Source organism: Pantherophis guttatus, chromosome 5, assembly GCF_059756535.1.
Source record: "Pantherophis guttatus breed Tessera chromosome 5, ASM5975653v1, whole genome shotgun sequence".
NCBI classification, from domain to species: Eukaryota; Metazoa; Chordata; class Lepidosauria; order Squamata; family Colubridae; genus Pantherophis; species Pantherophis guttatus.
The window spans coordinates 99,385,946-99,398,809 of record NC_142067.1 but is presented as its reverse complement, the minus strand read 5'-3'; the positions used below and the strand labels follow the sequence as shown (position 1 = coordinate 99,398,809).

Genomic DNA, 12,864 nt, shown 5'->3' with positions numbered 1-12,864 from the left:
GGTAATTAATAGAAAAGAGGAAATTATATTCTGTGATTTTAATAATAGTTTATAATAATAAACTGCTGCAGATTGGTTTATGGTAATAAACCAAAGAAATCAGGGGTGAAATCCAAAATTTTTCCCTACCGGTTCTATGTGCGTGGCTTGGTGGGCGTGGCAGGGGAAGGATATTGCAAAATCTCCATTCCCACACCACTCCAGGGGAAGGATACTGCAAAATCTCCATTCCCTCCCCTCCTGAGGGAAGGATATTGCAAAATCATCATTCCCACCCCACTCTGGAACCAGCCAGAGATGGTATTTGCTGGTTGCTGAACTACTCAAAATTTCTACTACCGGTTCTCCAGAACCTGTTAGAACCTGCTGGATTTCACTCCTGAAAGAAATGTATATATTATAAAATCCTTTTTATAAAAAAGATTGATAAAAACAACACGGCGTTTTGCCCTCTGTGCTTGACTTTGTAATACTAAATTATCCACATTCACATTTATCCTATTGCTTCAACTTAAAATTGTTTTAACTTCTAAAGAGGAGGCTTGGAACTTGAAGGCTTCAGAAACAAATATTTTTTATTCCAAAAATCTGAAGCTCCCAATGGACTGAAGCAAATTTACTACAGTGATTTGACTTGCTCACATGTTGCCAGCAACTTTCCAATCAGTCACTAATAAACTATGTGAAAATGTATACTAAAACAGGATTAAAAAACAAACAAACAAACCAGAAGTTTCAAAATTGTTTTCATAGATTAGAACACAAAGCCAAGATCTCCAATATGAACTTCAACCTAAATATATACTGCATTTAGAAAATTCAGAAAAAGGTGTTTAGTGTATAATAAAGATCTAGGTATTTGGTGGATTGACTACAGATCATAAGCCAGCAGGAATTAGTAAAGGAGTTACCCCCAATGAAGTCTTAAATCACACTAACTATTATGTGCAGACACAGAGTTTCTTTTGGCACCTTTAAGCCTGAATTCAAAGCATCCCCCCCCAAAAAGAGAAGAAGTCACACTATTGCTTGATCAGCTAATGGAGAATGGAACAAGGCAGGGCTCAGGCTCTGCAGACATTTGAAAAAGATGGCATGTAGAGGTGGTCCTTGACTTACAACCATTCATTTAGTGACTGTTCAAAGTTACAACGGCACTGAAAAAAGTGACATAATTTTCACACTTACAACCATTGTAGCATCCCTGTGGTCACGTGATCAGATGCTTGGCAACTGGCATGTGGTTATGATGGTTGCAGTGTCCCAGGGTCATGTGATCACCTTTTGTGACCATCTAACAAGCAAAGTCAATGGGGAAGTCAGATTCACATAACAGCTGTGGTATTAAGTTAACAGCGATTCACTTAACCAATGTAGCAAGAAAGATCATATAATAGGGCAAAACTGAATTGTGGTCCTATGTCAAGGACTACCAGTAGTCCAGTTATACCGGGTGTCAGCAACCTGCAGCTCTGGAGCTGCATGTGTTCTTTGGGTCCCCTGCTGTGGCTCCCTATCGGGTGCCCACAACTGGCTGGCCCCGCCCCTCGCCCTCCCCTCCCAATCACTCCTTGCCTAGCCTGAGAAGGTAAGGGCGATGGGGATGGAGAAGCGGCCAGGGCAGAGACAGAGAGATACAGAGAGAGGGGGAGAGAGAGACACACACAGAAAAATACAGACAGAGAGGGGGAGAGGGGGGAGGAGGGAAAGGAGGGAGAGAGAGATGTCAAAAGGGTTTTGTGGTTCCCGGTATTTTTAAACAACCAGTTTTCTGCCCTAATGACCGGCTGGTAGGCGTGGCTGGGGAGGTGTCATGTGACTGGTGGAAGTGAGTGACGTCGAGTTGGCCATGCCCACCCAGGTTTTGTGGCTCCTGGTGTTTTCTTTTCTGTGGAAAATGGGTTCAAATGGCTCCTTGAGTGTTTAAGGTTGCAGACCCCTGAATTATACCATTTAGGGCAATCAATGAGACCTGAATTTTGGAATAAGTTCTGAAACAGTACAGGGAAAATAAAAATCTGTATTAGTTTAATCATTATAAATTAAAATGTATAACCATGCTGGACTAAAAACTGTGCAATGTAGCTAAAGAAGAAAGTTGACCCATTAACTGAATTGGTCTCATTTGTTCTTTAGCATTTTTTACTGAATAAGGACAAAAAAATCCATCCTTTAAATTGATTATTAAAAGATAAGAGATCTATAAAATATATGGCTCTTTACTTATCCAGAACTTACTCTTGGGAAAAAAAAAGACTCCTAGTATCAACAGTAGAGACCTTCAAATTTCGAGGTTCTATCATATCGCAAGATCTAAAACGGACAGCTAACATCAAACATGTTATGTTATCTGGGGTGAGTTTGATCCTGTGACCCCTGAGGACGTGGACAGGATTCTGGGCAGACTGAACGCGACCACTTGTTTATTGGACCCGTGTCCCTCCTGGTTAGTGCTGGCTTCCCGGGAGGTGATGCGAGGCTGGCTCCAGGGGATTATAAATGCTTCATTGGGTGAGGGTGACTTCCCCGCCACCTTGAAAGAAGCGGTGGTGAGGCCTCTCCTCAAGAAGCCTTCCCTGGACCCGGCAATGTTGGTTAATTATCGTCCAGTCTCCAACCTTCGTTTTGTGGTGAAGGTTGTCGAGAGTGTGGTTGCGCAACAGCTTCCCCAGCACCTGGATGAGACGACGTATCTGGATCCATTCCAATCGGGTTTCAGGCCCGGGTACAGCACGGAAACGGCATTGGTCACGTTGGTTGATGATCTCTGGAGGGCTCGGGACAGGGGGTGCTCTTCTGTCCTGGTCCTGTTAGACCTCTCAGCAGCTTTTGATACCATCGACCATGGTATCATGCTGCACCGGTTGGAAGAGTTAGGGGTGGGAGGCACTGTACTACGGTGGTTCTCCTCCTTTCTCTCCGGCCGGTTGCAGTCTGTGTTGGCAGGGGGCAGAGGTCGACCCCGAGGCCCCTCATATGTGGGGTGCCACAAGGGTCGGTCCTCTCGCCCCTTTTGTTCAACATTTATGTAAAGCCGCTGGGCGAGATCATCCGTGGTTTCGGGGTGAAGTACCACCAGTACGCTGATGACACCCAGCTGTACATCTCCACCCCGGACCACCCCAATGATGCCCTTGAAGTGATGTCTTGGTGTCTGGAGACCGTGCAGATCTGGATGGGGAGGAACAGGCTCAGGCTCAACCCATCCAAGACCGAGTGGCTGTGGTTTCTGACGTCCCGATATAGTCCGTTGACGCCATCGCTGACTATTGGGGGCGAATTGCTGGCCCTCACGGAGAGGGTTCGCAACTTGGGCATCCTCCTGGACTCACGGCTGTCTTTAGAAGAGCACTTGATGGCCGTGACCGGGAGGATCTTTCATCAGGTTCGCCTGATTCGCCAGTTGCATCCCTTTCTGGATCGGGACTCTCTACACACAGTCACTCATGCCCTCGTCACTTCCCGCCTGGACTATTGTAACGCTCTCTACATGGGGCTCCCCTTGAGGAGCACCCGGAGGCTCCAACTGGCGCAGAGTGCGGCCGCGCGGGTGGTTATGGGAGCAACATGGCGCTCCCGTGTGACACCTCTCCTGCGCGAGCTGCACTGGCTCCCGGTGGTCTTCCGGGTGCGCTTCAAGGTTTTGGTTACCACCTTTAGAGCGCTCCATGGCTTAGGACCTGGCTACTTACGGGACCACCTACTACAACAAACAGCCTCCCACCGGCCGGTACGCTCTGATAGAGAGGGGCTCCTCCAGGTGCCGTCAGCCAAACAATGTCGACTGGCGGCCCCTAGGGGGAGAGCCTTCTCTGTGGGGGCACCTACTATCTGGAACGAGCTCCCCCCGGAGATACGGAGGATCCCGGATCTGCGCACTTTCCGCCATGCTTTGAAGACACTCCTATTCCAGCAGGCCGGCCTGGCCTAATTTTCTCCCCTTCTTTTAAATTTTTAAATTGAAATTTTAATTCGTTTTAAATTATTGGGAGTTTTAATTGTCTTGGGCAAAAATTATTTAATTGGATTTTAATCATGTTTTTTAACTTTTATATTTATGTGTTTTATTTTGTGCCTGTTCACCGCCCTGAGTCCTTCGGGAGTAGGGCGGTATACAAATTTAATAAAATGAAATGAAATGAAATGAAACACATCATCAAAAAAGCACAACAAAGAATATTCTTTCTGTGCCAATTCAGAAAGTTCAAACTGCCCAAGGAGCTGCTGATACAGTTCTACAGAGGAATTATTGAGTTTGTCATCTGCACCTCTATATAATTGTCTGGTTTGGGTCTGCAATCCAACAAGACAGACACAGACTTTAGAGGATAATTAGAACTGCAGAAAAAACAATTGCTACCAACCTGCCTTCCATTGAGGATCTGTATATTGCATGAGTCAAAAAGAGAGCTGTGAAAATATTTACAGACCCCTCACATCCTAGACATAAACTGTTTCAACTCCTACCCTCAAAATGATGCTATAGAGCACTGCATACCAGAACAACTAGACACAAGAACAGTTTTTTCCCAAATGCCATCACTCTGCTAAACAAATAATTCCCTCAAACTGTCAAACTATTTACTAAGTCTGCACTACTATTAATCTTGTCATTGTTCCCACCACCCATCTCCTTCCTCTTATGACTGTATTACTGTAATTTTGTTGCTTGTATCCTTACGATTTATATTGATATTGTTTCCTGATTGCTTATTTGTACCCTATGACTATCATTAAGTGTTGCACCTTATGATTCTTGATTAATGTATCTTTTATGTACTCTGAGAGCGTATGCACCAAGAAAAATTTCTTGTGTGTCCAATCACACTTGAATAAAAAATCCTACTCTACTCTACTCTACTCTACTCTACTCTACTCTACTCTACTCTACTCTACTCTACTCTACTCTACTCTACTCTACTCTACTCTACTCTACTCTACTCTATTCTAATTGGTAATTTGTATTTTTTTAAATGGCCCCAAAAATAGAAGAAGAGGGAACAAAAGATCCATCCAAAACTAAACAAAAATGCTCCAGTCCACCTAGCAGTTCAAAAGCATGCAAAGTAGATTAATAGTTACCACTTTGATGGGAAAGTAACAGCGTTCTGTATGCCTTCTGCATATAGCTATGGTGGCCACCTGACCTTGAAAATGTCTTTGGACAATGCTGGCTCTCTTGGCCAAGAAACAGAGATGAGCACCGCATCCTGGAGTCGGACACAACTGGACAGGGAAACCTTTACCTTTAGCAACAAAACTTATGACTAATAAGGAGGAATGCTTTTACACATTCAGATTTTCGCTCCAATACTTCTAAACAGTGATTAATCATGAAGTTCTGCAAGTAGCTTTTAATAGACAGCATTCATCATCACCTATGCAGGAGAGTGATTAGTTACAACATGTGTAAACTCTATATGGAAACAAAATACAGTACTGTATTTGTTAACGATCTACTGAGTTTAGCATGTTTAGATCAGCTTGGTACTAACCTTCATTAACATGTTACTGCACTGACACTGAAAGACTGTTCTGAAAGTGAACTCCATATGCCTGCATCTCTAGAGAATCAATCATATATTCATCATCATATTTAACTCTGTCCTGTCCTGTTTTACCAAAGTCTGCAAGTGCAATTTTCTGAAAGAACCAGAAATGTTTACAGTACTATTAAAACAGCCTCAAACATATATGTGTCAATGTTTTAATTGACTCTAAACCCCCAAGGCTACCTGTCATTTAACATCTTCAGTTTAATTAATCCATTTTGGCTGAATCTGCATATATGGCAAAAGACTATTTGATATTTATTTTGTATACCAATGCTATCAAATTTGTAGCATTTACAGAAAGCATAACAATCAAAGAGGTACAACAGATGGAGAAGATAGTGAATTTCTTAATATGTAGGTACTCACTCAACCAGTCAGCAGCTCCAAATCTAAATTTTTAAAAAATGTATAAACAGTAAATTAATCAGGAGTGAATACCCCAAGGATATATATATCCTTTGAAAACCTTTGATGCAATCTCCAGAGTTCTTTAAAAAACTGACATCAAAATGCAATGATGATTGTGACAGAAACAGAATATTTATTACATATCTAGTAAGCTAATTAATTAAATTAAGTAATTCTTTTAAGGCACAGCATAATGTATCTACTCTTCCATGTTGCAAAATGATCATTTACCTTTTCATTTTTCCTTTCTTCTGTTTTGCAAGCTGTGTTGGTTGGGCTACAAGTCACCAAGCTACTGATGGGCCCATTTCCAGCTTCTCCATTCAGATTGACTGCAGTGACATTGGGAGGAGTAATTGCTGCAGCTGCTGAAGTGAGAGGAATAATAGGTCTGGCACACTGTGCTCCAGGGATGACATGCACAGGAGAGTGGTGGATATGTTGTGGAGAAACCACCGAGTGTGATCTGATAACAGTTGCTGGGAGGCGAGATGGAGAATTCTGGCTTCTCAGTGGTGAGACTGTGGCTGTGGGCCGATCCTGGGCCTGCACAGAATTGTGAACAACTAAAAAAAAAAAGGGGGTAAGGAAATAGGAGGGGGGGAAAAGTAATTTAGAAATGGGGATATAATAGGAGATTTTGAACAATCCAAACTACTAAATTCAGTTGGAAACTCTTTGATTATAGCTCATCTACAATACAGAAACAGTATCATCTCAGTAGAAGCTGTGCAAAAGCTTAAAATGTTCATCTTATATCTTGATTAACTATATGCAAAACTGCATGCAATTCAGAAATAAATGTAGTCCAAGAAAATATACTCAGGATCAGATTGAACAAGATTTTCATATAATACTTCTAAAATAAAAGCAATATGGAATATTTTAACTGAAAATGACAACATTTCTTACTTACATATGAATTCAGGAAGCTGTCTTATTAACTCCCCTACTGTACTCTATTCTGACAGATGAAGGAATCCAGAACACTTGAACAACTTGTGGGGAAAGTCAATCAGATTAATTTTGAGTTGGAATTCTGAGAAGATTATTTATACAGGTGTTACATCAGCAATTATTTGTTCTACTATTTTGAATTGTTTTTAGCTATCTAGGTTTTAAGGATGTGGACAAGATATATGGAGAGACGAGTCCTTCTGGACTCCCTGGGGAAGCTGAATCGTTGGGTATCATTTTACAGTGGTTCTGAATCTTCCTGTCAGGCTGGGTCCAGAAGATGATACTGAAAAGCTGCGATTTGACACCTAGATTGTAGACTTATCCTAGTCCACAGGGCCATTTCATTTTATCTCCCATGCTATTCATGTACAGAATAACTGTCTTGAGGGAGACAGGTGAGATCCATCTCCAGGAATGAGGAAAAAATATATCTTGAATTCAAAACAAGCACAAAGTATGTGGCAACAGCTCAAACATCTTAATCCACATAGACATAAGAAGGGGAGGAGGTTCAGCATAATCAGACTTGGAGGATTCTGTTATTATAGCCTCTCTCAATAAAAGTAAACTTAACCTTCTCATGAAGTTGATTTTTGGTCTGATTTACCTGGTAGGACTAACAGTTCAATATTTACAACATGATACTGGAAGAGGTTATCTGGAACTTTGGAATGGATTGTCATTAATATGCGTTCAATTCCTAGGTAGCAGTCAGTATATATTATGTAAGTTTGATAATGAAAGATGGATACAAACAAGACAAGGTGCTATTGGGAAATAGGAAACTGATCTCAGGTCTTAAGTATCAGACTATCTCAGAAAGAGTTGCATTATCCTTGAAAGAACAGATTTGCAGCCTGAGAACATTCCATGAATGTTGGCTACCATTAATAATATCTTTGATGCGGAATGCACATGTCTATCTTTGAGTAATAATCCCTTGGCAGGGATTATTTTCTTGGATACCTTGAGTACTGCAACATGCTCTACATGGGGTTCCTCTTAGTAAGTGTCTGGAAGTTGCAGTTTGAGAAAAAGATAGCAAGCTAAATGCTAATTGGAATCATATGATGTTGCTGTAACATTTACACTAGATGTACAATACAATAAACATAATAAATAGCTGTTTTTCTCTTTCTTTAATGTCTAGCAGAACCTACAGGCAATATATAGCCATTTAAAAATAAGACCTTTGTAATGAGTTAATCTTCTTGAAAATGTGGGATAACGAGCCACTTATTCTGTGATTTGAAACAGTCACCTAAAAACCCAAGTCCATTCTATTTCACTTCTGATCAGAGGCTGCTTTTTCTTAATGTGTTTAGGACAAATCAGTATTGTATGTTAGGAAAGCAATCTGGTGATCATCAGAAAGTATTTCTGAAATGATTCTGAAAAGCTGCTGGAATATATAATTATAATAAAAAAGCTCAAAAGAACAGCAGTGTAAAAGCTGATTATATATGCATGGAGAAAATTCTTTGAACAAAGAATGCCATGTGGGAAAAAAGCCCATTACATAACGTATACACTCTATTTTTTAAAAAGGAAATTGTATTTCAAGCCTGGCCTGGATGTATCCCTTGTTTTTGTGTTGCACAATAAACATCTTTCATATTTTAAACCTAATAAACTGTTTTAAAACATTAAAGCAATACATAACTTGTTAAGTAGACTTACAGTATCAAGTTTACTCCTTAACATACAGGATGCTTCATGCTTCCCAAATGAATTAGTGTAACATCTGTAAGTACTGTAGTGGGAGTTCCGCTGTGAGTACAGGTAGTCCTCGACTTACGACCACAATTGAGCCCAAGTTGTCTGTTGCTAAGCGAGATATTTGTTAAGTGAATTTTGCCCCATTTAACAAACTTTCTTGCCACAGTTCTTAAGTGAATCACTGCAGTAGTTAAATTCGTAATAGGGTTAAGTGAATCTGGCACCCCCATTGACTTTGCTTGTCAGAAGATCACAAAAGGGGATCACATGACCCCAGGGACACTGTGACGGTCATAAATATTACGTCAGTTGCCAAGCATCTGAATTTTGATCACATGACCATGAGGATGCTGTAACGGTCATAAGTATGAAAAAGAGTTATAAGTCACTTTTTTCAGTGCTGTTATAACTTCAAACGGTCACTAAGTGAACTGTTGTAAGTCAAGAACTACCTGTACAGGATAGCCAGAAAACCAAAATGTGGTTCTTGCAAGCAATAAATACCACCTTAAACAATGCAGGTGTCAACCCTGAAACTGACCTGACTGAAGCCATTTTGAGGCTTCAGTGTTGCCACACTGGAGATGAAGGATAGGGAGGAGGGAATAGAGATAGCTGGCATTTTGTTGCCAAAACAAAATACTTTCTCCTGGGAACTAAGGACATTCTCACACCTGGTCAGAGAAAGGAGGAGTGATGTTACCAGGCAACCGGATGGCACCGTGATTGGACCATGTGACTGATTGTTTGGGAAAGGGAAAAAACTTTTACTTTTAATTAGGTGAAAACCACTGGAACCTTTAGAGTCACTTTTTACCAGAACTGGGCCAATATGATATACCCAACTATTCTCTGAGGAATCTACCTGCCTTGGAGTTTTGCTTGCTATGGGTGTATTACTTGGAACCCTAACATCAGGCAAAAAGCTCTAATTCCTATCACTGATACAGTTTTGAACAGAGCCAGTAATTTGCAGAGGAGCCCTAGATAGACAGAAGGTTCTGGAGACTCCTTTTCTCTGATGCGTGATTCAGAGGAGAGGATTCCTGCCGATTATACCTACCCATTTGCACAGTGCTGCGAGGCTGAATCACGGGGTGCTGAGAAGAGTATCTCAAACAGTTATTCATCTGTGGGGAGCCTGCTGGCAGCTGGGTCTGAGAGGGAGGGGTTGTGATTGGAACCGCCGGTCTGGTAACAGGAGCAGAACTGGTAAGAACTGGGGCTCCTGGGACTGCATCTCGAGGGGAGCCTTTGGCTGTTGGAGAGCCTCCTGTTAAATTCCTGGGCTGGTTAGTTGCTGCAGGAACCCTGGAGAAAAAGGAAGCCCAAGATAAGAGCTCTGTGCAAGAAGTCAAAGGCAACATATTGAAACCAATGTTTCCTCATCATGCGATCACAAGTAGTCCTCCACTTACAACAGTTTGCTTAATGACCGTTCAAAGTTAAAATGGCACTGAAAAAAATGACTTACAGCCATTTTTCACACTCATGACCATTGCGGCATCCTCATGGTCACGTGATTTACATTCGGATGCTTGTCGGCTGACTCACATTTATGACGGTTGCACTGTCCCGAAGTCATGGGATCCCCTTTTGCAACCTTCTGACAAGCCAATGGGGGAATCTGGGGAAGCCAGATTCACTTAACAACTATGCTACTAATTTAAGAGCTGCAGGGATTCGCTTAACAAAGGAGGCAACAAAAGTCGTAAAATGGGGCAAAATTCACTTAGCAAATGTCTCACTTAGCAGCATAAATTTTGGGTTCAGTTGTGATTGTACAGTAAGTTGAGGACTACCTGTATTTGGCACAGCATCTCTTGAAATTTCTGTTGATGTGCTTATCAAATAAAATAGAGGAAAAACTTTTTAGTAGCTGTTAGATACAGATGACTCTCAACTTATGACTGCTATTAGAATTGGAAATCCAGTCCTAAGTTATTATGGTCATAACTTGAGAGGCTTATGTGATTTTATGACCTTTTTTCCAACGGTTATTAAGCCAAAGTAGTGGTTGTAAGTGCAAATCCATTCATTTGAATAATTATTTTTTTTGCCAGAAACTGGCATAACATTGTGAAGCATCAAAACTTGTTGCCAAGTGAGACAGGGAGACCATTTACAATGGCTGGGGAATACATTACAGGCTGTAAAACACCCATAGCTGTCGTAAATGTTGTTCAACAACCAGTTATAAGTTGAGGACTACTTGTGGAACAGCACATTATGTTTCATGAGAAAGTAGCCACAGAAGTAATATGTATTATACAAAATATGCAACCTTAGCTCTATTATAGAGAGAAAAGCTGAACAGAAATCCTTACTTCTGGTGTTGAAAAGAAATGTAGGCTGTGCTAGTCCTTGCATAAATTTTTTTTATTTGATCTCTTTTAAAAAAAGCATGAATTATGCCAAAAGTAGGAAGCAGAAAAAAATGGGCATTTTAGCTGATCACTGAATCATTCAGATTTTCTACTTCTTTTTGTTATTTCTACCACATGCAGCAGTTTAGATATATAGCCTTTCCAGGGATGGGTTCTACTTACTTTTACTACCGGTTCGCAGCGGAGCCGCACGTTCTTCTGTGCATGCGCAGAAGCGTTTTGATGACGTTGGGGTCGGTGGGCAGATTCTCCCACCGGTTTTGCTACCGGTTCTATAGAACTGGTGCGAACTGGGGGCAACCCACCACTGAGCCTTTCCCTGCCTAGCTATGAACAACCTCTGTATCTAGACAACAGTCTGAGATCACAGACAGGATGAACATGTACATCACTGTGGAGGTACAAGTGTGACATCAGGCACAATCCTTCAGCATCACAAACAGTTCTTATAACCATTGGTGAGGATATTATGATAAAAATATTATGTAATTGAAAATAATATATTAAAATAAAAACAAAAACATCTGAGTGCAAACTCAGAGAAGACACTTTTTGGGATTTATTTTCTTTCTTTGGGAGGTGGTGACATCAGATTGCTAAATCTCCCACACTGCTTCTCACCTGGAAACAGGAGTGACATAATTGCCTGGAAAGACGCCACACATGCCATTTCTCAAGGACGTCCCTTTGAACCAGCCATCCTGACACTTCTCGATAACACGATACATTTCGCCCTTACGTAGTTCTAGTTCATCTGTCTTCTGAGGTTTGTAGGCATATAATGCCAAATAACTGTCAAAAATGATAAATATATAAATAGTGAGAGGGTAAAGCTGAAGACGCGCATAGCAAGTAAACCATATTTTGTTTTAAAATAAAATACCTGTTATTGCTTAATTTATTTATTCAGTGGGGAGCAACTGAAATTATTAACCAGCAAAAGAATATGGGAAAATAGAAGGGAAAATTCCATCCAGACAGCTATAAGATACTTAACACATTGACAGCACTAGAATATTAATTGGAAATTTGTTTACAAATTTCAAAAATAGGATGCCCATAACTAAATTTAGCTGGATACCGATTATCAAAATGAAAAGCAAATCATGCTGAAGAAAAGACGCAACATTCATGTAATTCTACATAATGTATTTTTAAGATATTTTGCACTTTAAAAATAGGCAGCTGAATTAAAGGACAAATGAAAGTAGTATTTCTAAAATTACCAGAAATCATTTAAAAAAAACTATAGTTTTTAGATTTCCCTATTGTTATACATATCAGAGGGATAGTCCTTGAAAATCAGGGTGGGTGGTTTGATGGGATATGCTGTTCTGGGAGATTGGGACTTGAAGTTGAGGGAAAACCCTGAAGGAAAGGAACTTAAAAGTCTGGGCACAGATAGGCTGATAACGGGTTACACTGTACTTGGATATCTCTGGCCAAGGAGAAGAGCAAGGATGATATGTAACAGCTTTGCCTTCTTTGTTCCATAAAATCACTTGCCAGGATTCTTCCAGATTTTTATTTCAGCCAAAACTCAGAACAACCAAAAATCTGCCAATTCAAAATGGTTTAGCAGAAGCTCTGCGACATGAAGGTTTGCTTCAAGTTCAAAACAAATATACTGCATATTCTATTGTGCGCATACCCCTAATAAAGTATACTATATATAAAACTATACTGGCTTTGCTAAATTACATGTGATTTTTTTTTTTTTTGTAATTTCTGGAAGATGTAAAACTGGAATATCCTCCACATAGCATCTCAAAAAAATTACTAAACCACATTATTCAGATTGAATACAGATTGTAACCAATACACATGTTTTCTGC

At 40.5% G+C, this 12,864-nt stretch overlaps 1 protein-coding gene across 2 annotated transcripts in view; it reads right to left on the bottom strand.

Annotated features, from left to right (window-relative positions):
* The window catches only part of SH3RF3 (SH3 domain containing ring finger 3), a 211,394-nt gene that overhangs the window by 18,406 nt on the left and 180,124 nt on the right, over nt 1–12,864 (bottom strand). For both annotated transcript variants that reach the window (XM_034419369.3, XM_087895400.1), the window contains 3 exons: nt 11,651–11,821; nt 9,706–9,953; nt 6,195–6,529 (listed from right to left, as the gene is read on the bottom strand). In XM_034419369.3, the coding sequence (XP_034275260.2) occupies nt 6,195–6,529; nt 9,706–9,953; nt 11,651–11,821 (754 nt within the window). The remainder of the gene's footprint in view (nt 1–6,194; nt 6,530–9,705; nt 9,954–11,650; nt 11,822–12,864) is intronic.